Source organism: Ranitomeya variabilis, chromosome 8 (assembly GCF_051348905.1).
Source record: "Ranitomeya variabilis isolate aRanVar5 chromosome 8, aRanVar5.hap1, whole genome shotgun sequence".
Lineage (NCBI taxonomy): Eukaryota > Metazoa > Chordata > Amphibia > Anura > Dendrobatidae > Ranitomeya > Ranitomeya variabilis.
This window is the reverse complement of record NC_135239.1, coordinates 41,367,730-41,393,196: the sequence shown is the minus strand read 5'-3', so window position 1 is coordinate 41,393,196 and position 25,467 is coordinate 41,367,730. Positions and strand designations below refer to the sequence as shown.

General features: G+C 43.6%; 1 protein-coding gene across 8 annotated transcripts in view; it reads right to left on the bottom strand.

The window, feature by feature from the left end:
• Positions 1–418: 418 nt before the first annotated feature.
• The window catches only part of RALGPS2 (Ral GEF with PH domain and SH3 binding motif 2), a 115,871-nt gene continuing 90,822 nt past the window's right edge, over positions 419–25,467 (bottom strand). Inside the window, exons 9-21 of one of the 8 annotated variants that reach the window (XM_077276337.1) lie at positions 22,213–22,350; positions 21,845–21,935; positions 16,196–16,263; positions 14,752–14,887; positions 14,470–14,627; positions 13,145–13,199; positions 11,984–12,061; positions 8,411–8,491; positions 5,867–5,972; positions 4,929–5,021; positions 2,666–2,771; positions 1,829–1,920; positions 1,333–1,741 (exon numbers count right to left, since the gene is read on the bottom strand). In XM_077276337.1, coding sequence (XP_077132452.1) covers positions 1,712–1,741; positions 1,829–1,920; positions 2,666–2,771; positions 4,929–5,021; positions 5,867–5,972; positions 8,411–8,491; positions 11,984–12,061; positions 13,145–13,199; positions 14,470–14,627; positions 14,752–14,887; positions 16,196–16,263; positions 21,845–21,935; positions 22,213–22,350 — 1,232 coding nt within the window. In that variant the 3' untranslated portion in view covers positions 1,333–1,711. Of the gene's footprint in view, positions 1,742–1,828; positions 1,921–2,665; positions 2,772–4,928; positions 5,022–5,866; positions 5,973–8,410; positions 8,492–11,983; positions 12,062–13,144; positions 13,200–14,469; positions 14,628–14,751; positions 14,888–16,195; positions 16,264–21,844; positions 21,936–22,212; positions 22,351–25,467 lie in introns of all 8 variants that reach the window. The other 7 variants (XM_077276338.1, XM_077276340.1, XM_077276342.1 and 4 more) reach the window with 7 other exon arrangements.

Here is a 25,467-nt window from a genome sequence, read left to right as displayed (position 1 = left end):
CAAGATATGAACAGAACCATCTATAGACAGCAGAAGGATACTGACCCTTATGGTGCATTCCCAACACAAGTGTTTCGCCGTTGCTTCCTCAGGGACCACACTCCCCTGAGGAAGTAATGTTGTCTCTCCGTTGAAATGACTTCTTGGTCTATCCCTTTACTTTCTACTTGTCTGCATAGGTTTTCTCCAGAGTGTGTGAAGCTTATAATCAATAACGTTTACTATTTTTAGGATTTATTAAGGGGTATAACTGTTGTGGTATAGCTGACGGGAGCTTGAAGCTTCTGCAAAATCAAATATTCCGGACTAGGCATAAGTCAATGTGAATTAAGAGCTTGAAGCAAACGCACCCCTACATACAGACACAGCTACATCTCTATAGAGAAAATAATTAGCAACCCAAGGTTATACACCTAACTTTTAACAATAAAAAAATATATTTTTTTAAAAGTCCATAAAATTAATTTAAAACTAATAATACTGCTGTTTTTTGTGGGACTTAGTCGTATTGTAGAGTCGACCTGTCACTTGCAATAAATATGTAAATTTATTTAACCTGTAAATGTCACAGTTTCCCTGAATCCGGTGTTGTTTTTCATTTGTTCCTGCGCCTCTCCAGGCCCCCTTTCCTGTACGTATATCTAGTATTGTTAGCCAACTGGGCGTGGGCCTCAAGACCACTCCCATGAAGAAGTCCTGACGCCAACTACAGCGAGACCGGGAAGAGGAGGCCATAACTCAGGAATGGAGAGGCATAAAAACAAAAGAAAAACTATGCCATTTTCAGGAGGACAGCGGCATTTACACCATTACATATTTATGGCGGGTGACGGGACCTCTAAGCATAAACTAGTATAGCCACTCTACATAAATCAAGCAGGTTCTCACCAAACAAAGGTGCAGCACTGAATCTTAAGCCATCTAAAATGCAAATCTACTTTACGGTGGTCAGAGCCATTAAGGGCACGCTGCCCAGCCAGACTGCCCTACACCCCTTCACCAACACTCGTGAACACTTGCTGTACCCCAGACTATCTTACCCTACCCCTACAGTAACACTTGTCCTCCTACACATTGTCATCTATTAATAACTAGGTTTTCCAAGAGAAAACCCAAGGTGAGTTTTTATGTACAGGTAAAAAAATATAGAAAGAAGGTCCATGGCTTCCTTCCCCATAGCCAGTGAGTTTGACAAATGATAAAATCGAAACGATAAGAGTCACAAAGGACTACAGTGAAACACTCCTGTGACTCCAGGCAGACGCGCGCCAAACACACTATTATTTGGTGTTACATTTCAACACTCACTTTTTTTTTTTTTTTTTTTTTTTTAAGTTTGTCATTAAGGCAGTGGTTTGCACAGATTGGTTCCGTGAACAAGAAAAAAAAAAAAACAAAAAACCAAAAAACCCTAAATATAATATGTACATAGGCTATCTCAACGTGAGGTCCATGGCTGATCCTGTCCAAAATGGCAGGAGTGCGCCTTAGCCCGAAACTGGGGGCGTTAACGGACATGGTGGTGCGAAGAGTAACGTTCTCCTCTCCCTCTTTGCTGTCAGTGCTAAAAAAAAAATAATCGGATGTGTTTTGTTCATTGCTGTAAGGTGCTGCTGCGGACAGGCCGGCAGGGGAAGCCTCGTGATTGTCCACCTTCCCCTGACGTCCGATGCACAGGAGGACGAGACTCGATCCCGGGTAGATCACTGGATCACTCAAACGTCATCAGGTTGGTAGGGACCTGTTCAGACAAGGACAGAGATTTTATGTATGTGCTGGGTTATGGTGAGCGAACAAGGCGCGGTACAACACCCCCCGGCCTCCTCACCTGTTGCCGGTTACTTTGGCAGGCGGCACTTAGATGCTTAAACCACAACATGGCGTTCACACGGTTCCCTGCCTGGAACTTGTAAGAGTTTCCTGTGGTACAGAAAGGAAGGCTACAATAGATGCATACAGTACTTTTTCCCCATAAGATGCTCATGCACTTTCTATAGTCATCCCTCCAGTTTCATACATATGCACACTCAGTTTGGAGGAGCGTGCATAGGTTTTCCATTGGGGAGAGTGGATTAAACAGATGTCGGACACCAAAGATGTGTCAAGGGGATCTCGCTCAGCCGGCCAGACCCTTCTCTGCACTCACCAGGTGCAGGTACCCGGGGTCATCACAATGACTTATAGGTGAGTTAGAATCTGTTGAGATTCCTTACCTTTTGGGTAAGAGCTAATTTGCATGTCTTCTCGGAAAATAAAACTTAGCATCCTCGCCCCCTTCTCCCCCAATATCTCCAGTCCTCCTGAATTTGGGATGCAGAGTCGCTCTCAAGCGCTGCCTTCTGCCCTTATAACAATGTATTTTCCATTGAACCTGGTACCCCTCACCCACCATCAGCAGATTTCACAAAATTAAATGCATTAAATATAGATCTTAGACCTAATGTTGCTGGTGTACTTCCTTTGAAAATGCATTTAAGTATGGCTGAATAATTTATTTTTTTTACGTTCCCCTGCCTAATACGTTAAGTTTCAATATCACACTTATACAATTATTCCTACATATATTTTCAAAGTAATTCCACCAGTCAATTTATTAATGCACACAGTTAATATGGTGAAATCTGGCGAAGGAGCCGCACTGAGCCAAGACTGAATATGGACTTACCCTTCTCAGAGTCTGTAAGTAGAAAAATGTCAGGGTGCTCAGGGTCATCCATCATCATAGCCATCCAGCCCACTACAGATACAGTTTTCGTAGATGTGGACTTGAACTGAAAATAAATAAATAAAAAAATAGTTCAAGGACGACAATATGCCAGGATACACACGTATTGATGCACAGTTTACAGTAAAAAAAAAATGTAGCGACAGATTTACAAAGAGTATCCGTCATTTTAATAATTATTTTTTTTCTGAAATCAATACTACATATACAAATAAGTAACTCTGTAATATATCTCAAAGAAACCGGATTCTTTTTCCTTATGAACGGATCAGTAATTTTCTAAATTCTGAATTCAAGGGTAAAATCTGTCTTCAGTGAAAACAAGACTTTCCCATGACTGAGATAGGAGAGATCGGTGGGTGCTCATAGACTTCTATGGAGAAATCTGAAGCAGAATCTCTGTCGGCCGCCAGCTCCTCTCCCGCCTATCTCCATAGAACTTTCCGAGCACAAACCGTCATCCATCTACATAATGGAATACCGAATACAGATTTTTCCCAGAAAGTGAAAAATCAGTCCAGGAGAAAAAATAAAAAGCAGATTTCTCCGATGAGATATATTACAAAGTTTTGTATTTCCATGTGTACTGTTGATTTATGAACTAAAAATTAAAACCACGGTTACTCTTTAAAGGAGATGACCTGTCATGAAGATCAGACACTGAACTTCGAGGACGTCTGACGAGCTATCGTTTGGTCATTCCAAATTCCGGGAATTCTAGTTCCCTACAGAATGAGGTTGGCAGAATAAGTGGCAGATACTGAAGCTTCATTACATGCCGTCTGCATTTATTCCATGGCGCTTTACATGTGATTACTTGCAATTACATGAATTACAATGGGACGGTGGATGGTAAAAATGGACACCGACCGCCACCCGAAGAATCCAACAATTACATTTGTTCAATCTCATTATTAATGTGATTTATGCCTTGGATTACTGCAATCTATAACACCACGTGATTGTCATCCACAGGAAGGCTTTACAATCTCTACAGCGGGTCAGGGCTCAGAACATACACGTCCCATTAAAGCTTTTCAGGAGGCATTAAATGATGAGATATTAATTGACTGAATGTCAGCCGTGACAGCACGATACACGATGATTGCTGGTAAGGAAGAGATCAGTAATGTGAGAAGCTTTACACAGCCATAAACTACAGAAACAGAAAAGTTAGGTCAAATTCTAGAAAACCGATACTTGTCGTCAATGTTTGAGTGTGAGTTTTCATACAATCGTATGGGCATAAATGAAGATTTTTTTTTATCTGGATGTAAAGTAGGATCCCGACATTAGTTTTTTTTGTATAATGTATGTGTATGATAACAGGACGCATCCTCCATAATCTACGACCGGGCAACCAGCAATCTGAGAATACTCCTTGCCCGCACGTTCTGCACAGATTGTGGCCTTTAATCATCATTTCTATAAACACTGCCGTCACTCCATGCTTTGTTCTCAGACAGAACGGTTCTGCATGATCGGGTTTTATTAACAACAGACAAAAAAAAAAACGTATCTGTCCCGGACAAAGGAGTAAGTGATGAGCGACGTGAGCGCCGGATCGCTGCGCAGCCACAAAACACATTCCAGTGTGAACTGTCTCATAGAAATGGAACCATTACGGGCGGTTTATGACATAACAGAAGTGTAGGGCTGACGGCACACGTTAGATATCTCGTACACATGCACCCTCACTTCTGCCGAGCGTGCAAGTGTATTTAGCTGCGGCCAGAACAGCTCTGGTTTCAGATAGTCTCCCTGAGAATGTAAGTACTGGGCTGTTAGACTCTGCAGCAGAGGTGAAAAAAGGATAAAACATTTTATTCCTCCCTGCAGCCGCCATTACATCACGTGTCCAGTGCAATACATAGAATTTAGTGAAGGGTTTTCTTTAAAGGGAACAGGTCAGTTGACTCGTGCTGCCCAAATCAGAGACTTGTCCTGCGCTGCCCCCTGCCGGCTTCTCCTGGTTGATTGACAGGTGTGTACATTGGAGAGACCTGTCAATCACCTGCAGAGACGCAGGGAGAAGGTGGCTGGGGGCAGTGCAGGACTGGGCCGGGGGCAGTGCAGGACTGGGCCGGGGGCAGTGCAGGACTGGGCCGGGGGCAGCGCAGAACTGGTCTCCTATCTATCTATGGTCGGGTCGTTACATCAGTGCTGCCCCCACTATGATTACACACATTAACCATTTACTTACATGCTTCCTCTCTGTGGCCTTCAGTGACTTTGCTGTATAGTAGATGAGCTGCGTGCCGCACAATACTGCCCAGTACTTGGTCCAGGACGCAACCTGCACAGAGAACACGCTACAGGTTATCACTAATAAATCGCATTTCTCCGGGACAAAAATCTAACACCTGATGTTCAGCATCATATGCCGGCGGCCATCTGACCTATGGATGCACGGGTTTACACCTCATCAATGCAGCTACATATTTATTCTTTAGTTCTCCTATATGTGCTAAAAAGGTCAACAAAACATATTCCAGTGTGTTAACCCCCTTCCATGACACTAATCTATCAGGGAGCAGGCAATCCCTGCGTGTTGTGGCTGTCAAACATGAAGCACGCTGAAGAAACTCCGTTACCACCCGAGCATGCTCAGATAACACCTTACCCCAGCACGTTCGCTCATCACTAGTGTAAACGCCAAAATTGCCATTTTGTGGTCACCATGCTCACAAAAAAATGCAATGAAAAGTGATCAAAAGGATGTAAATACCTAAAAATTATACTGATACAAACTATAGCTCAACACGCAAAATGCAAACCCTTATAAAGCGCCATCGACAAAAAAAATGTATATAAAGTTATTTGTCTTGGAAAAATGCGACACCATTTTTTAAATTCTTTTTTTTTTTTCGGTTTTACACAAATTTCATATTTGTTTTTTTAAGTCGCTAAAATGACAATAAGTTTGGTATCGCTGTAAACACACAGAACTGGGAAATCATACTGCCAAGATCACTTTCACTGCACAATGAATGCCATAAAAACCCAAACCAATGGTGAAATTTCACTATTTCCCCCCTCCAGCCTCAACGATCGGTAAACTATTGTAAAATGAATGGTGCGATACAAAACGGCACTGAACGTGTAGGACATGGGCATTCTGGGGTCATTCTGGGGTCTTACTGTTGGCTTTTTGCCTTCTTTTAATAACGTCTTCCTTCGCAGCACCCCCTGTATGGTCACAGCTCCAGGATACAAATGCACCGCCAGCTCCGTCGGGTCTGCAGAACTGTAAGGAGAAAACACCAAAAATTACCAATGAAGGCGGCTTTGGTCCTATAAATTTGTGGTCACCGGTCTTCTGCTCCAAGGACACGATGGCTGTTGTGGAAAATAGCAGAAGCCGGTGGAAAGGAAACTCGCCGGGTCAGGCATCTGCGTGGGACAGACATCAGACGGACAGCGGATCTGATGAGCGTCACAGGCCATCACTGCACAACACGCGGGAACACAAACCCCAGTATAGCGGGAGCAGACGCCTGCCCGCAGGTCACGTGACATCAGTATCCGCCGCCCTGAACCCAATTATATCCACCCCTCTAATTGGATCTTAATGGATCCCATGTCAAACGATTAAATATGATCAACTATTAAAAGGCTCCCACCGGCTGCACATGGTGGTAGGTTATACTTCCATGATGGAGCATTACTAATGAGATTTAGGGGGATCGAGGAGACCTGATATCATGTGACCCAGCGTGCGCTCCCTCCATTAAATGGTGGGTTCTAAAGGTAAATTACTAACATGATCTCAGCATGGGAAAAAAAAAAAGTCACCTGGACAATCAAGTCAAATTATCCTCTTCTGTCACATTGTTAAAAACTATAAGAAAACTTTTTTCCTCGCTCTCAGTCTCGCTAACGCCACCTAATGGAGGCACCGACCTTTTACAAGTCAAGGTCTGACACCGGATGTGCAACATGACCAGAGACTGGCACCGGTCAAACCAAATGCCCATCTACAGACCGCCATCTTAGGGCTCGGTGACTCACTACTCGCTTCATCCATTAGGTGGCACTTGTGAGCTGGTTACTTTCCTTCTGGGGGAGAGCCAATTTGCATAGTTTCTTTCTATATGAACCATTGTCAACAAGACTCCATCCAGCCAGTCTCACCCCTCCTGCCCTTCCATACTTTGTACTGTGTCCACTGCTGGTCTATAAGCATCAAAATCTGGCAGAAGAGGGGCGTCACATGACTGAGGACTGGCAGCAGCCATAACTTTCCAAACAATCAATCAATGGTCACATGACCACCCCCTCTTGTCCGATTTTGGTGCCAACAGACTTGTGGTGGACACAATATGAAGTGCGGTGGAGCGGCGCCAGTCTGTAGGCGAGAAATAGGGGTTTTTGTTGTTTTTTTTACACCACTAGGGATCATTAAGCTCAACTTCTATAGTAATAGAGATCCCTTGTAATGGCAGACACTTTGTGGGAATTGTCAGTTTGGTAAAGCAAAGATAAAAACTGGTATATACAAAGAACAGAAAACATTTCTGTAAGGGCAGGTGCAGGAGACTGGTTTCTCTCCATCTTAAAAAATCGGTCTGACTATGCTGATCAGAGGGCCACCAGAAAGCCATCAGAGGGCCACCAGAGAGCCACCAGAGGGCCACCAGAAGGTCACCAGAGAGCCATCAGAGGGCCACCAGAGAGCCATCAGAGGGCCACCAGAGGGCCATCAAAGGCCATCAGAGGGCCACCAGAGGGCCATCAGAGGGCCACCAGAAGGTCACCAGAGAGCCACCAGAGAGCCACCAGAGAGCCATCAGAGAGCCACCAGAGGGTCACCAGAGAGCCGTCAGAGAGCCATCAGAGAGCCACCAGAGAGCCACCAGAGGGCCACCAGAGGGCCACCAGAGAGCCATCAGAGGGCCACCAGAGAGCCATCAGAGGGCCAGAGAGCCATCAGAGGGCCACCAGAGAGCCACCAGAGGGTCACCAGAGAGACACCAGAGAGCCATCAGAGGGCCATCAGAGAGCCATCAGAGCCATCAGAGGGCCATCAGAGAGCCATCAGAGAGCCATCAGAGGGCCACCAGAGAGCCATCAGAGTGCGATCCAATTTTCTCAGAGGTGGAGAGGAAAATGAAAAGAAAAGTTTTCCACACACACAGTGTGGTCCAATTTATTTGGCGGACCCATTGACATGAATGGGCCATCCAATTCTCTGAGGCAAATCGAACATGCTGAAATTTATTTCCATGGATCACTTGGTCCGAGGATAAGATGGGACATGTGCACAGACCCATAGAATAACATGGTGGTATCAGTTAAAACCACGGATTGCACTCGTCTGATTGAACCAGTCTTTTGCACGAGCCCTTAGGGAAAGTTCACTGTGACCGCATGGCATCTAAAATCACATAATCCACGCGAGCAGCCAGCGCACTCCTCTACATCCAGCGCATGTCCGCTTCCCCACGCGGTCCTACCGTCTGAGCGACGGAGCTGCCCTGCCGCACCACTACAGCCCATCACTACTAACCGGACAGAAGAGGACAAGCCATGGACTGACTCAGGGATGTTGGATGTTATGGGTGGAAATGTCTTATGGGTTAAGGAAGTTGACATTATAGTTGATGTTACCAAAGAACCCACAATGCGCTGCTAGTCCCGGTCCTTGTTAATAAAGGTGGATTTCGTGCACTGGATAAAACTTGCCTGGAACTGCGCAGCTGAACGCAGCTCCGAGTACGGGATGAGATCCTGAGTTTGCGCATAGAGAGCAGGGCATGCGGTCTCCTACAAAGGAACGAGCACTGACATCTTAGAAACATCTCCCTTGTAATTACACACAACTGCTCTTACACTTTGCTTACCATACAGAACACTTACATTTAAGGGGGGACCCCCATCCATCACTAAAATGGGGGTCCTGAGCCTCTCCCATTCCGCACTTGAATGGAGCAGCGGACAAGCGTGCATGTCGCCATATTAACATGAATGGGTCTGAATAGTTGACCCAAGACCTCCACTATCGGTGTCCCAGTGGTGGGACCACCAGAGCAAACCTCTACCTCTTTAACCCCCCCATTCCAAGTCACAAGTCTGACACTAGAGATTCGCTAAACTACTGTGTTTCTAGAATACTGGAAATCACAATTACAGAAATAGAAAAACTTGAAAAATCTTGACGAGTCTAAGACACGACAGAAGTGTTGATGGCTGGAGGTTTTGGTACGGACCCCACACCAATCGCAGACCAGTGCTGCTCTCCTCCGGCAATGGCAGACAGATGCCACCGGTCACAGGAGAGCAGCTCCAAGACTGACGCCCCCATCTATGGGCTAGTAGGGGGTCTCTGCACTTTGGACCCCATCGATCAAAACTTATGTTTTGTTTTTTTACATATCAAACATTTGTACATTTCACATTGATAAAGAAACAGTGAAGCAAAATATCTAACTTACTAAAAAAAATTTAAATGGTAAAATATTGGTAAAAACGCAATTATATTAGAGCAAATCAATGGCAACAAACTAGTTTCCTAAACTGGGTAAGGCCTTCGTCATATTCTTCAACTAAAATAATAATTGGGGGATGGAATTTCCATGCTCTGCAGCGTTCATCGGTCGTTTAAAGGGGATCCGTCAGCAGGTTTGTATTATGTAATCCGACAGCAGCAGGATGAAGGGAAAGAGACCCCGATACCAGTGATTTATTGCTTAGTTTACTAGGTACAGCAGTTGTGATACAATCACAGTATTCTCTGCTGCAGATCTAGCAGAGTTCGGAAAGCTAAGCTGTGTATATCCGCACCCACACCACTGATTGGCAAATTTATGTCACTATTCAGTGTGCACTGATATCTGCCAATCAGTAGTGGGGGGGGGGGTAGTTGGACTAGGAAGCACGAGACACCTAGTCCTTTATTGATTATCTCCTGCTGATAAAACACTGGTTTTATTGAGACTGCAAAACACAGCCTAGAGTATGAGCATCTCTCGAGGTTACCGGACACATAAAAGCGGCCATTTCTGATGATTGACCACCCAAACACAAGCAAGCTCAGATTAGATGAGAGATTTTATTTTTTTAGCAGATATCCGCCAAACCTGTAAGACATGAAGTTGCCAGGTCACGTGAATATTGATGTGTTTGGCCAACCTGCAGCGATCAGCGGTGGTGAAACTACAAATTTCAGCATGCCCTAACAGTGGCAGGTATTGGAGATCCACAAGAGATGGGGTGCTGCAGGTTGCGGACACCTGGTGTAATGGTGTACGGTGGTCACCCAGCGCTCACATTTCCATCTCACAGAACAGCACACACAGTTTTCCCTCCATGTTTGCACATTATGCATTTAAGTAAAAGTGGTCAAACCATTCAGTACTGGTATATGAGGGACAAGAGCCAATGATCCGCTAAACCAAAACAATCGTGACGTAAAGTGGTCATTTGGCGGAAAATACATTTCCATCTTCTGATGGTTTTTAGAATATAAATGTTATTGGCCCCTTTCACACATCAGTTTTTTGCTATCAGTCGCAATCCGTCGAATTTTGAAAAAAACGAATCCGGCGACCAATTTTCTCATAGACTTGTATTAGCGACGGATGGCCTCACGTTTCATCCGTCATTCGCCGGATCCATTGAAAATTGTGAGCCGGCCGGAGACAACGGACAATGCAACGTTTGTGTCCGTTGAAAAAAAACGGACCGTCGCCGTCCGTCGTTTGCTCAGATGGAAGCCTATGGGTGCAGGCTCCCTCAAATGATGGAATCCGGCGACTGATTCCATTTTTTTTAACTGAGCATGCTCAGATTTTTTAGGATCCAATTAGCCGGATCAGCTAGTCGGATCCAGCGAAAAAACAGATCCGTCGCATCAGTTTTTCACAATCTGCGACGGATCTGTCGAGCCAACGGATTGTGACTGATGGCAAAAAACTGATGTGTGAAAGGGGTCCTTATTGAAAAAACGCACATTTCACTTGAAACGTTCAAGTCTACCCTCACTTTTAGTGGCCCCCTTTTGATCCTGGACCTTCGGCAGCTGTTCCCGCTCTCCTTTGTATCAGAACTCATAAGGTGAAAGGGACTTGGACCGACTACTTCTGCCAAACTTTTTAAAGGTCCCCCCAATAAAAAAAGACTAATGTTGGCCGAACCTGTCAAAATTGGTGGGATCAACTGACAGTCTATTGGGTATGGGGGGCCTCAGACACTCCCAGACAGATGATGTCGGGGAAGAGAAGGATCCTGATGATCCTTTTGATCAGAGCAGTGATCAGCCGCTACTAGATAGTTTGGTAGCGGCTCTCTCAGAAAACACAGAAGCGCTTGGCTGAACCGAACCGGTGTATGGAAGAGATGAGAGATAAAGCTGTGCGCACACAGGATCATTCATCTAGTATGTATGGGGGGCTTTAAGAGTGTTGTATACTTGGCAATAGGAAAAGTAAGACCACCATACACAGACTAATGTCGGTCCAATATTGACAGAGTCAATTGACAGCCAAATAGATGTGGGGGCCGCACAACTCTCTGCCAACGGGTGATGTTGGAGGAGATGAGGATCCAGCATCCTTTTGGATTTCAGACCGCCAATCCTTTTGTTCTCTGAGACAAGTCGCCATAATGGCATCTCTCAGGATCGCTTGGCAATGGATGTGATGGTGGCGGGTGATTTTGGCGCTGGCAAAAACAGGGATGTTGTATTGGGACAAATTTGTTCTCCACTTTGCAGACATACAGGGTGGGTGTGTGTCATGTCAGCTGCGGGGGTTGCTGGAGCTTGTAGTGTACAAGGCACAGGAGACATCCTCCAGCCAAGGCTACAATGGAGGCTGCTAAAATATAAAACATAAGATAATAGAGAAAGCCTAAAACATTTTTTCTTCTCTAACTGGACAATCCCTATTCTGAGAAACAAACCTAAAAACACCCTTCAGAGGTTTTTCCTCACTACCTTACACGACCCCTTCCACCCCTACACCGAGAAGATTATGTGACACTTTGAATCTGCTTTATTTCATTACTGAAAGTGAAAACTCTTGTGTATCAATCGGAGGGTGTATTTATCCAGAAACTAAGATTTAGAAATTATTTCTTTGTGATTGAAAGTCATTTGCCTGGAAAAAAAAATACATAAGCAAACTGCAGATTCAAAAAGGAGCACAAACGCCAAAAAGATAAAGCTCTGAAAGCAGAAGAGGAGCACCCAGCACCCGAGAGAGAAGGCAAACTAATCAGCCAGTGGCACACCCCATCACCAGAGTGCAGTAGTTATACCTGCTGGCCTTCAATGGGCCTCGGTAGCCATTCCATGCCCCTCTTGTCATTGGACCCAGAGAATGGTACAACCTGTTCCTGTTGGATTCCATTACAGATTATCATTGTTACTTACAATATAAGATCACAGAGAAAATATAGAACAGACAGTGCACAGGCCGATATAACATTAACAAATAAACACGCCACTGGCATTAAAGGTTGGAAGAGGAACCAAAAATAACATGTTTCTTACAATTTATAGTTGGGCTCTGTTAATATGTCCTCAGACATTCTGCTTTATTAACAGAAAAGGAATAAGTGATCTGTTGCATTAGTTAGGCAAACAAGCAGAGTGTGCCCCCATTCATTATGGGGTAAGTTTGGTGCCCATTACGGTCCTGCATGTAGAACTTTTTGTTCCTTTTAAAGAACGAACCCAGATGATCAAAGCCTTAAACTTTGCCCCACTCTGCACAGATTTCCTTTCTAAATCTGATTTCAAAAGGGGTGGTACCATAATTATAAGTCATCACCCATCCATACGATAGGTGAAAACATACTAATTGTGGGGTCTCCCTCCTCTGGGACTCCCACCAATCCTGAGATCTGGGCTCTGGAGTGCCCTACTTGCATGGACTGATGGTCCTGAATGTTCAACCACCACTGTGTTCATGGTCTATGGAATTGCCATCAAGATTACAGCGCTAAAGCGCGACTCCCAAACAGGAGTCAAAAACCTGATAATTATTACGTCACTGGTCTGCTCTAAATTATTCTGACTTCCTGTTAATCTTCGGATGGGCGTGTGTCATTAGACATCAGCCAATCTGAACAGGCCGAGCTGCAGTAGGGAGGAGCCAGCAGCAGCCTGAACCAATGAGGAGACAGGAGGTGTGTCTCAGACTACCTGTAGCCAAACTGTAGTCATAGATCACAGCTCTGTCGTCATGGAGATGCCATAAAATGTGGCGCTCAGGACTAGACATCTCTTAATTGTTATGCCTTATACTGTCTAACGTTGCAGAAGGTATCTTTTTTGGGTTGTATTTAAGCTGTCCTCCTTGACCAACTGTAGGACAATCTTTTGGCACAAAATCAGTGTGAACGTGGCCTAAGACGACTTCTAAGTAAAATACAGATTTTTGCTGTGGTATACGAATTATGTAGATATCATCTTACCTTTCAAATGCCGGCCATGACATGTCTTCACTGAGCTCAGAACCATCACTGCTCCCTAATATATAAATAAGAAACAAAGTTCAGAAACCAGAAATCTGTAGAGCTGGAACACCTTACGAGGCAGTGTCAATTGTCTGAGCACGAGTCCTAATTGTGAAGAACGCACCAAGAGCACAAAAAGATCCCAATAAAACTATGCTGAGATCAGACATTAGCTCTTAAGTCACCACCTTAAACTATTTTTTTGTATTCTACTAAAGTACTGCTGTATCATTGTGCAAAAGTTTTGCGAAACTTAGAAAAGTCACAAGTGATGGATTAGCTGGAAACATCTGGAAAATGAAAACCATGACCATGTCAAAAATTTCCCAAAAATGATGAAGACTGAAAAACTACCGTAAAACCGGGGGAAAAAGCCGTAAATGAATTTGATGCAAAAATAATGACAAAAATCTAAACATGCACTCAAAAAATTAAATGAATGATGAAGCGGAGTCCTCATTTTTAAGCTTAATTTCCTTCTGCTCCTTGGCATGTGAAATGCTGCATATAGTGCCGCACAATGCAGCGGTGCACTGCTGAAACAAGCGGTGGATTATCACACTTTCTGTATTATTGGATGCCGCATTGAAGGGATTTCACTGTACCTGCACGTGATTACACAGAGGCGCACACATATACCATAGCACCTCAGTCATTGTAAGAACCCTTTATTCCCATTCAGAAATGTAAGTGTCCATTTGCAACACATAAAAAATTCAGGATTTCTCAGAGCTTCGTTCTCTTGCTTCTTCCAGCTTTCTTGAGTGTTGCGATGACGGAACAGGCTGATATGACGACAGACAAGGCTGGAATTTACTTACAATCATTTCTTTCTGAATGGCCTGATATTCTCAGTGATTTACTAAAGTGAACAAATTTCGTAGCAAGTTTAAATGAGTTAGTTCAGTGCGCGGGCATGGCGTGAAATGCAGATTAAAGTGCTGCTAAATACAGTCCCTAGGAAATGTTATACATGTTACAGACAAGCCCTTTAAGGTGCATGTCCAGGTATTGGTGACTCCGTAACAAAGAGGAATTTGTTCCATCTCTTCTAAATAAAATCTAAAAGCTTTATTATAGCATGGTTAAAATTCCATGGCACTCAAAAACTAGAAAGACCATGAGAGGGGAAAAAAGTGACGCGTTTCGGTCACACTCCTGTGAGCCTCTTTTAGGACTGTAAAATGTTTTTAGCTATTCCATTATTAATAATATATCATATAAAGACAGACAGTGAACGCTCCCATGAAGATAATGAGCTAGTAACCCCTTCAGATACTTACACTTACCTATGGATATCCCACTAGACAGTGTGGAGCTCTCCGCCTGCCCTCTCGATGGTGTATGTTGCTCCATGACGCTGTCATCTAGGAGGTGGCGCGGTCCGGCATTTGGGAATGTTGCACTTTTAAACTCGGCTGTGTTCATTTTATGGATGAAGCTTGAAGATAAAGAGAACATAAAATAGGATTTATCCATATACGGTGAATTCAGAAGTGTGGTGAAGATGAAGGAATTTACTTGGCCATACATTCAGCTTGCTCTACGAGCCCGAATAGACTTACTTGTAACCCAAACTGTGACATTTGCGGTGACCGTGTGGGATGAGATTTCGGGGGGACGGTGGTGTTGGGGGCAGCAGCACTCCTTCTACTGGAATGCTTTTGCGTGAACTTTGAGGTGAAGATCCAACTTCCGGACCTGAAATGAAAGAAGACATGGAATCATAAATTGATAAATCTTGCATAAAATGTTGCAGTAAAGACTAAAATAAAGTCCCGGGATCCATGTACACCTGCCTGCAGACAATGCTCAGTATCAGCACAGACCAAATTAGCTGCCATACATTTAATCATTAGATTTGCCTAAAAATCCCCACATACATTAGTGTGAAGTTGTATTTCGGTGGGTTTACTCAATCATCTGCTGTGTATGGGCACCTACTAAATCTCCCCAACAGATGAAACCGCCATCTTAAAAGCCGTCATACACATGAGCGGTGGTTTGACAAAGCGCTTGTATGTTTCCTAAGAGCGCTGCCGCCAAGCATGATGCATTGACAGTTGGTTCTCCACTGCCTAACTGCGGGGAGCCAACGAAGTAAAGAAGAGTCTGTTGACATTCCGTATAATTCTGGTGCATGTGAAGAGGGCATTGCAAAAAAGAAAGTCCCCAGCACTCTAGTGTTGAATGAAATTCCGTTTCATCCAGTGCATACAGAATTCCAAACAGACGCTTAGCCCATCCCAGGCTTTTGTCAATCGAAACTGGAATGGGCTGAAATGTCTGTTTGGAATTCTGTATGCACTGGATTAAATAGCATTTCATTCAACACTTGAGTCCTGTGGTCTTTCTTAACTGTGTGTAGCTGACCGTCGATCAGCAGGACATCAGCTGTCATGACCTGTCGACAGAGCAGCCCGGTAGAAGAGGAGCTGCTCTGTTGATGCGGAGCAGCTGAAGTGCCGGCAGGAGCGGTCAGTGACCACTGAGCTGGATAGAACAGGCAGGTAGTTAGCAACCCAACTGCCTGTTATTTTTTTATTTTGTTTTTTGTTTTTTTACTATGAGCCAAAAAACCAAGACTATAGTCTTGGAACAACCCTTTTATTTTTTTTGTTTTAAAATATAAGGCTTGACGTTGAAAAAGGACTAACCATTTGGTCCAGCTGCAATAGTCTAAATAGTAGACCAAAACTAAACCACCACATAAGCGGTACAAGAAAGAAAGAAAAAAAAATAAAAAAAATCGGATTTGCTGTTATTTTTTCTCAACTCGTCCCACCCAAAAAAGAAACTTTTGTGCAGTTTTATCTGGCTCTTTAAATGCGGGGATGAAGAAATTTTTTATTTTTGCTTGTTCATTACCAAACAAGCCTGGTTGTTAAAGGGTTAACTACTGTGGAATAGGTTAATTTCATGGCAGAGAAAAAAAACAAAACATCATAATCGTAAATTTGAAAAATGAATTAGAATTCTAAAGATAACCCCGTAAGTAGGAAGACGTACCTACTAAATCCTCCCGAGATGCTGCCGCGCGGGGAGTGCTGGTCCCAGGCTCAATCTTCAGAGATAACCTACAGGGAAGGTGATGGTAGAACATGAGGAGGAAATACATCACACAAACAACCACATGTTCGAGCGACTCCGCGATCCTGGAAAGTTTATGTTCCCAGCCCTGGAAATGTAAACTGTGAGCAAACCATATTGAGTGTATCAAGACGGTGAACGTGAGAGCAATTACCAGGGAATATTCCTGAAAATGCATCTGGGGCATTGTTTACCAGTGATAAAAAGAAAAACTTTCAGGATTTCTGTTTTCTTTCAACATAAAATTTGTAAAGAACAAACAATTCTGAGTAAAACAATTACAGGAGAGGATGGAAACATATGAAGTGCGTTACCCCGGTATATGCTGTCCATCATCCATGTATATATCCATAAAATCAAAACCAGCAGAGACGTAACATTACTGGTAACACAATAACTGTGTCCGGCACAGGCGTCACATACGTAGCATCAGCCCAAGCGAACCCCCACGGGGTGAATGTGGCAACCAGAGGACATGCAGCATATGGGCTAGAAACTCACGCGGATCTGCAGTGGCGTCAACCCAAGCATTGCAAATAGTGAAATCCGCAGTAAACTTCTGCGCCATAAATTGACACGCTGTGGGTTTGGGCACAGCAGGTCAACTTTCCCGATTCATTTTTCTTTTACTGCCTTCGGATGAGATTTTGTAGACTCTTCTCCACTCAGCTGCTACCGTGATAAGCGGTGGATTTTCCACCCACAAATCTAGATGGTCTGCCCCATATAAGTGCAGGTGGAAGTCTCTAGGGTAAAAGAAACCATAACACCATATTGAGGGTAAACTGATTATGCTGCAGTATTGTCGTAGATTCTCCTCGAACAGGCTCTTAAAATGAGTTACGGTACATCCGTCTGGACCCGAGCAAAGTACAACACAAGATGGGTCTTTAAAACTAAATCCACCACCGGCGGGCGGCGTCTCCATCTACAACACAGAAGAGGCTTTTAGGAGTTTTTTATTTGAATGATTGACGATGAAATTAAGGCAAAAAGTAAACGGTAACCGGGAAATAAAACAAGCTGCCCTCTGTGTCCAGCGATGCATCTTCTACTGCTTTCATTCACGCCGGCACTTTGCATATTCTGTCTCCAATATTCCCATCCGCATTCCTTTCAAGACCTTTTCTTTTAGCTTAGCGGGAGCAGAGATGAAAACATAGAAAACTATTTATCGCTTCCAGCAGAAGAGATTAATCGCCGATTGCTTCACAAACTCAAGTCGTCCAAACCCGCCCTAGATATTGGCCAACATTCCAACACGCATTGGGGTCTCCTGACTTTTGCTCGTGAATAATGTTGGGGAAACAAAGGATCCAGACAGTTGACTTTCAATGGCCGCTGCCAGAGGAGTGGGGAGTGCAGTGGAGTACGGTAGCGGATCTCTCAGAACACGAGCTCTCGGCTGACACATAGGGGCGTCAGGGAAAATCGGCAGAATGATCGTTCACCAATCGCTAACTAATGTGTACTTTGGGCCTTAACTGACAAGTGATCCATCCGTATTTACAAAGAGGTTCTTCAGCAGCTGTATGTATACAGTTAAGGACCCAATACATGTTACTTTAAAAGCTGACGAACGTCCCAATTTTAGCAGGACCAGATGACCACCTAACGTGCATTGGGGTCTCCGAACGATTCCACCAACAGATGATGTTGCGGGAGATTTAGAATCTAGCAGTTTAAATCCAATTGTCCATCTTCCTGTTCTCCCCGGAGATAAGGCGCCACCAGCACCACTCTCCACATTGAAAATGCTTGCAGAGCCATCTAAGGGGTACAGGAACCTTAATGGTACCAGTAATATAATACAAACCATCGTTCTGCAAATCGTCTATAAAAGACCGCTTATATTAGCAAACGGATAATAGACCTGATCAGGCTGGTGGAGAATTATTTTTTGCCAATTTTTTTTTAAACCAGATATTAAAATATTTTTTAAAAATTTTTAGGAGTGCAGCTTAAGCTGTAGTCCTAAAATTCATCATCTTAATACAAGAATTACAATGCAAGTACCCCTGAAACAGGAAAGCAATTTTAAGATCTTGGAGACCAAACCAAAATCCCAGACTTGCTTTAAGACCCTCATCGTTGAATTTGCCTGCGCTCGTGTAACTGACTGCGGGGTTCAGATCCAGGAGATCTTCGCAGCGTTCTTCGCCGACGTGACATTATTATTGTTAAAGAGACGATTGTTTAGGAAGCGGTGTGTCCTGGAGCGTACAGGAGAACAGAAAGACTCCATGTATCTTAATGCTTTCTTAGGGATAATTCATCAGTCTGTTCTCACAACAAGTGATCGAGTAATCAGTACAAAGACGGGCGTAAAGTGAGCGGGCGCGATGTGTGCGGATAGGAAGAAACGCATTTCTCCCACCTGGTATTAATAAAGTGTTGGCTGGATGCAACACAATTCATCACACATTACCCACGAGGGCTCCCATGACATCTAGTCCCAGGTCACCATTTATCTGCCATGTACCAGGGGAAGCTCTAGATGTTCTTTGCATTTTGCTATGCAGTGATGTAACTTGAAGCGCGCGGGCCGCAACGAGGCTCCCAACTATTGCAGGACTTTAATGGTATTTTTACATGGGGACAAAGACCGTTGGGACTTCTCTAATCTCTAGAGCCCGGGTACGATTGCAGCCCCATCACCTATTATAGCAGTGTGTGTGTGTGTGTGTGTGTGTGTGTGTGTGTGTGTGTGTGTGTGTGTGTGTGTGTGTGTGTGTGTGTGTATAAAAACATTTATTACCATGAAAAAAAAAAGGCGAGAGATGCTGAGGAAATACAAAATAACGAGACAACCTGATCAGGGCATAGCCGTGCTCTACACTACTGGGAGTAGCCCAATATGGCACCTCGTATGGATGGATTGGGAGCCAGGAGGATCACGGCCAGGCTAGTTCACCCCCAACTCATTAGGTCTAAAACAACTTTCCACTGAACTCCGCCCCAATAACGTACATTTTAATACACTTATTAAGGATGTTGATCCGATGGATGGAGAAGGAGAAACCCACAGAAGGGTCCATATATTTTAGGCTGCAGTCACATGTCTCTGTATGACCTAAGTTCTGAACCTGCTGCGATGACCTACACCCGAACTCCATAGCCTCATACAGGCCAATACTAGAACCGCGAAACCCGAATGTGTGAATGCAGCCTTAGAGTAGAGGGAAAAAATAGGCAAGGGCATTAATTCATTAATATTGTCCATAGCTTTTAATTTCCGGCTTTAACAGAACCCTAGATCCACGATACACCAATCTCATGGCGCCATTCTGCCCTGTACATACGACACAACCTCCTAGCACGCGCTATTCACCAACACTTGGTCGCACCCCATTCTCCTCGTTATTTGTACAACGTTCCCCTTCCTTCCAGCTCTCGCTTTATAGAGAAGAATCACATTTTTCGTTTCCCACCATCTGGTTACAATTGCTTTCGAAATCTGTGTTCCATCTTCAAAAACTCAGAAATGGCTTTGGTCTGGCAGCGCATCCAGGAGATGGATTGCTCACAGATAATGCGGGCTTTTGTATCGTGCGTGGTTCCTGTAAACAGCATTCTATGAAATGGCGTTGATGGAGAACAACCGCAAGGCACGGCTGCAGGCTCCGCTAATATGCATTTGGTGGCAGACACTCGGTATGGCGCCATTTACGGCAGGATTATGTCCGGCGCAGTTAGACATCCTTACGTCTCGTGCAAACAGCAGAGCTGCAGGAGCTCTCCGCGACACGGCACGTTGAAGATATTTCTTGTAGAAACCATGGTCTGTAATATCACATCCAATGTAATATGCTACATCTGATCTATGAAATCAGAGACGTACAGGGCACCCAGACTTTTCTGTGGTTTTCTACTGCGCCCTTTGTGGTACTCGAGGTCTGAAATGTGACAACGGTAAAGCCATTCTGTGGATCGGTCTCTTATATGGCTGTATCGGCATAATGGTGTAGAGCCCCACTGTACAGCTCTGCATCATAATGGGATTTTACCCAAATGTCAGGAAATGTTAGGAAACGAGTTATAAAGCCAAGTCTTTAAAGGGCTCGTCTCCTCTTGTTGAGCCGGAGCGCACTGCTCCCCCTGCCTCCCAGCATCCTGCTTTCTAAGGATCGGACCTGGCTCGGACTGTTCACCCTACAGGCAGAGACAACTTTGCCCTGGAGTTGGCCGGGTCCAGAAATTTTGCTGACTTCAGAGCAGCGCTTACAAGCCCTATGGAAAAACGCTCGTTAGTACTGCGCTCCTTGGCTTAAGTTTTTGGGTTTTTTTAACGCACTTTGCAATTTTACCCATAAAAGATGAGAAAGACCTTTAAGGCTGTGCGCACACGTTGCGTATTTTTTGCGTTTTTTTTTTCCGCATTCTTTAGCTATAAAAACGCATACATATGCATCCCATCATTTAGAATTTAGAAAGCATTCCGCAATTTTTGTGCATGTGTTTTTTTTCGCGGAAAAAAAACGCAGCATGTTCATTAATTTTGCGGATTTTTTTGCGGATTAACACTATTATTGCATCCCAGAACCTCTGGAAAAATCTGCAAAAAAAAACGCAAAAAATCCGCATGCGGATTTCTTGCAGAAAATGTCCGGTTTTGGTCAGGAAATTTCTGCAAGAAATCCTGACGTGTGCACATAGCCTTAAAGACAATAATTCTACTACAGTCTACAGTCTGGCATTTACCAACATTTGTTAATACTACACAAGACGACAAATATGCCGTCATGTAGACTCGCTCCAGACAAAACATCTGTATTCAGCGGCAGGAAAAGCGGTCACGTGGATGTATCACAAACTCCATGTCTAGCAACGCTGGAAGCCTGGTTGCAATCTACTTCTGCCAGAGTAACGGAAAAAAAGAATAAAGAAAAGCCTATAACCTTTAACTACTCAGCTGGGAAACCATATTTTATGACTAGTCTCCTACACTAGCTCTAATTAATCACGATGATTAAAAGTTGACTAAAGCTCATGAGTCGTTTTAAAAAGCAAAAAATCATAATCAGAAATTATATATTTACATTGTTTTGCCTGAAATACAAAAGGAAATGTGTCATGTGTAACTTTAGTCCATTTAGAGATCATTTCATCTTTAACTTGTTTAACTCCTACGTTTCTTCATTATTTCCCCAATGTGCAACAATACAAAAAAGAAAAATCCATAAAATCATTTGTTCGTTTGCAGGCAATGCGTTTCATAAAGCAGACCTCACTGTTCTATTATTTTATCCCAGAGATGGATTCACAGCTACACTACACTGCCTGTTGTAGCTGCTTATGAGCATGTGCTACATAGAGACGGGTGAGCAGGATTCTCCTTTACGTCCATAATGTATGGGGAGAACTCACAGCAGCTAGTCCTTACTCACTAGCTCAGAGACAACTGACAAGAGTTGGAGCCTTGTGAAAAGTTCAGGAAACGAGTCAATGGCCAGAAATAGTGTACATAAACAAGATGGATTATTCTGAAAAGCCACTTAAAATGATAGGTACTGTAAGATATTTGAATGAAAAAAGAAGTAGAAGTAAAAGGCAGAGCTGTAAACTTACTTATAATTATCGTCTTCTACAAATTTTTGCAGCTCTTCAATGTAGCGCATGGAGTTCAGGTATTTCTGGACATGAGGCAACAAGGGGATGTCTGTGAAGAAAAGAGAAATCATGCAGTGTTTGGTTGACCCGATTATGCCCGTGCAGCCACCACCTTGGTTTGCTCAGATATGATGAGTGCTGAGAGAGAATGGGCAAGTAAGGACCAGGGGAAAGTCTCATGGCCGAGCTCATTCCATCGTAGGTAAAATGTTGCATCCTCTGCACTGAGTTGTAGTTCTCACCGGTGTGGTGGGGTTCGGGGACCTCCAACATCGCCTGATGCCGGAATCTATACATAGACCCCCATCTCTGATGCCATTTCTTACCATATTCGCAGGACTGCTGCAGGTCAGAGATTATCCTCAGGATGTTGTTCATCAGATTGGACCTCTGCTCGTTCTCCAGGATGCTGCCGGTAGATGGATATGCAGAATCTATGTACGTCAGATCCGAGAGGTAAATACCTGCGAGGGTAATAAGATAACATACACACTCATATTACACTTCTAAGGTTTCCTTTATTTGAGGATTAGATTTGTGCTCTAGATCCTGGTAGAAAGTTATCACACGAGCAGTAGCACTTGTCTATTCTTTGATGCATCTTAAGATTAAGGAGCCTTATACCAATGTGTCCCGAACAGAGTGACCATTACATTTTTTTTTTTTTTTTTTTTTAACAAACCGCTCCTTGTGTCTCTCCTTGATACGTGGAAAAAGACATCTAAGTACAATTCACATTAGGATGCTACCATGAATCAATGTTTTCCAGAGAGAAGAAGGTGACCCCTGATGAAGCACACTGTGAAACGCGTCAGCATATTGAGGTGTCTTTGTGTTCATACTGGGTTTTTTTTAGCTGACTTAGTGCACTTTACGAGCCATTCAATGGTGTCATTCACTGATGATTATTGCCCCTTTTTTCTTTCCATATATGTTTAATTTCGTGTATTTCTTATGCCTATGTGTATTACACCATCCTTTGCAATCTCCAGCTGCAAAGAAAAGGGGTGTCCTAAATTATGAGCCAGAAGCTTGGTGGGACCACTCAAATACATCAGCAACCAGGCAGAAAAAAAAAGATTTAATGTGAAACAAATTTATAAAAATGAGAATCTGGATCCTCTGCACTCATTTTGTGCTAAATTACAGGCATTTGAAGGTACGTGTAAGCATTGTACCATAAAACCATTATCCCTTTTTCCAATAAGAAATCATAGTAATTTTGAGAATCCATGGGTCACCCAAATTTGTAACTACCTCAATCAATTATACTGAATCCCTTGTAACTGAGATCATTTCTACAGACGTCAGACAGTGAGTTTTTCTGAGCTGAGATCATTATGAATTGCCTGCGGCATTAACAAAAAGGGGCTGGAGAGAATAAAACATATTAGATGCTGACAAAAGTAAGACCGTTACCCGAGCAAACGACGTGTAAAGTGATATTTCTCCCAGCGTGGTGGGACATGATGTAGATACAGCACTTAAACAATTTAAAGGGTCTCGTGATTTATTGTTTCGGAGAATTTTTTTGTAACCCAACAATAGAAATATTGGTCTTGAGTATGTTCACAGGAAAGCAAAGGCTATGCACACAAGTTAAAGCCAAATATTATGCTCTGCTTTTGTGCCAACACCAAGTATTGATCAGCAATCCTACTACGCCCGGCAGGACAAGCTAGGAAAGTTTGGATCAATGCAAGGGAACTTGTACATCTATCCATCTCCTCTACACCGTTCCCTTTAGTGATGACGAACCTGCTTGGATAAGGTGTTATCTGAGCGTCTTCGGTGTGCTCTGTTTGAGATCCCGCGGCTTCATGACTTGCGGATGTTAGGCAATCCCTGCATGTGTTGCGGGTGTCGAACATATTATCCGAGCACACTGAAGACACTCTGATGGCACCCAAGCGTGCTCGAATAAGACCTTATCCGACCACGTTTGCTCATCATTAATCTCTACTTAACATCTAATGTTTTATTCAAAGCCAAATGGAGAAATAATCAGTGGGATGGAGGTAAAGTAGTAAAGTTTTCCGAACAATCAGCACATACACATTATGTCAGGAACGATGGACGACAATATCAGACACCCGATGTTTCGAACAACTACGATTGTTTCACGGCCCAAAAGTTGATCACTTGCCACATAAAAACCATAAATCGAAAGATCGTCGTGGTCAAAATAGTCTACTTATTACAACGTTTGTCTAATGTGTTTTTGGGGCCTTTAGTCTCAAGGTCTCCTACACGTTAAATGAAAGTCAACAGGACCGGCAGACAATCTGATGTGTATGGAGGACCTCCTGACTACTCGAAAGAGAATGTCTGAGGAAAAAAAAAAATATATAAATTAGAAGATTGGTCCATTGGAATTTCACCGGTCAATCTCGCCGCATTGAAAACAAAACAACTAGGCTAAGAGAACTCTCGTGTATGGGGGGGGGAGTCAGCAGAGACGGTCAAACATTTGTTCGTCCATCATGTAAACACATGCATGGCCAACTTTAGACTTAAGTCGACCATACATGTTCGACTTGTCGGCCGGACCCGCCAATATATCGACAGGTTCAGACTGTGTATGTAAGCATTGGCCGAGTCATAATCGTGAGAGATGTTGATCAAGAACACCCCATTTCAGACTGTAGAGAAGACAGGAGCGTTGGGAGTCAGTGGGGTGATTTCTCGTAGCCTTAATACCCAAAAATAAGGGGTTAAGGGTGACTTTACAACCTCATGTCCACTGATAAGTTTATAAGACTTTGCCGGTTGTAGTTTGGTAATAAATAGTGATGAGCGAATATACTCGTTACTCGAGATTTCCCGGGGGTCCTCCGAGTAATTGTTAGTGCTCGGAGATTTAGTTTTTATCACCACAGCTGAATGATTTACATCTGTTAGCCAGCATAAGTACATGTGGGGGTTGCTCGGGAAATCTCGAGGAACGAGTATATTCACTCATCACTAGTGATAAACTCACGTAATTCTTTTCTCTTCTTGCCGTGGACAGCAGAAGACATATTTGAAAACCATATCTGTGGAAGAAAGAGTTAACCTTTTCCATATATTTTCCGGGTAAATTCAGGAGCCGTACGATGTCATGTTTGCACAGCAGGGGCCCTCCGAACGCTGACCACAAGTCTCTGTGTCCACTAAAACATGTGGTTAATCAACAGCGGAAATATATGCAGAGTTCGGCTTCCTCTGAGCGATTTTTTGGCCGGCTCCTCAATCAATACATCCTTTACTGTAGTTTTACAGATGAATTAAACAGATGACGCGAGACACAGAAATCAAACTTTTCCCCTCTAATGCTCTTTGCACATGCTCGGATCTAAAAATGTATAAAACCAATAAACAGGCTCTGCTGTCAGAGCAATTACCCTAAAACCAACTTGTGTGAAGCCTCCTATAATTGTGTGTGTGTTCAACTATTCAGGAGGTTCGTCGGCCAAAAACCTGATGTATTCCCAAAGGCGACAACCAGTGACGACAACGGCGACTAATGATTGTCGGAGCATATGTACATTTCATGCTACCCTAGGCTGAATATGAGCCATTTAATCTACTGAAACTCTTCT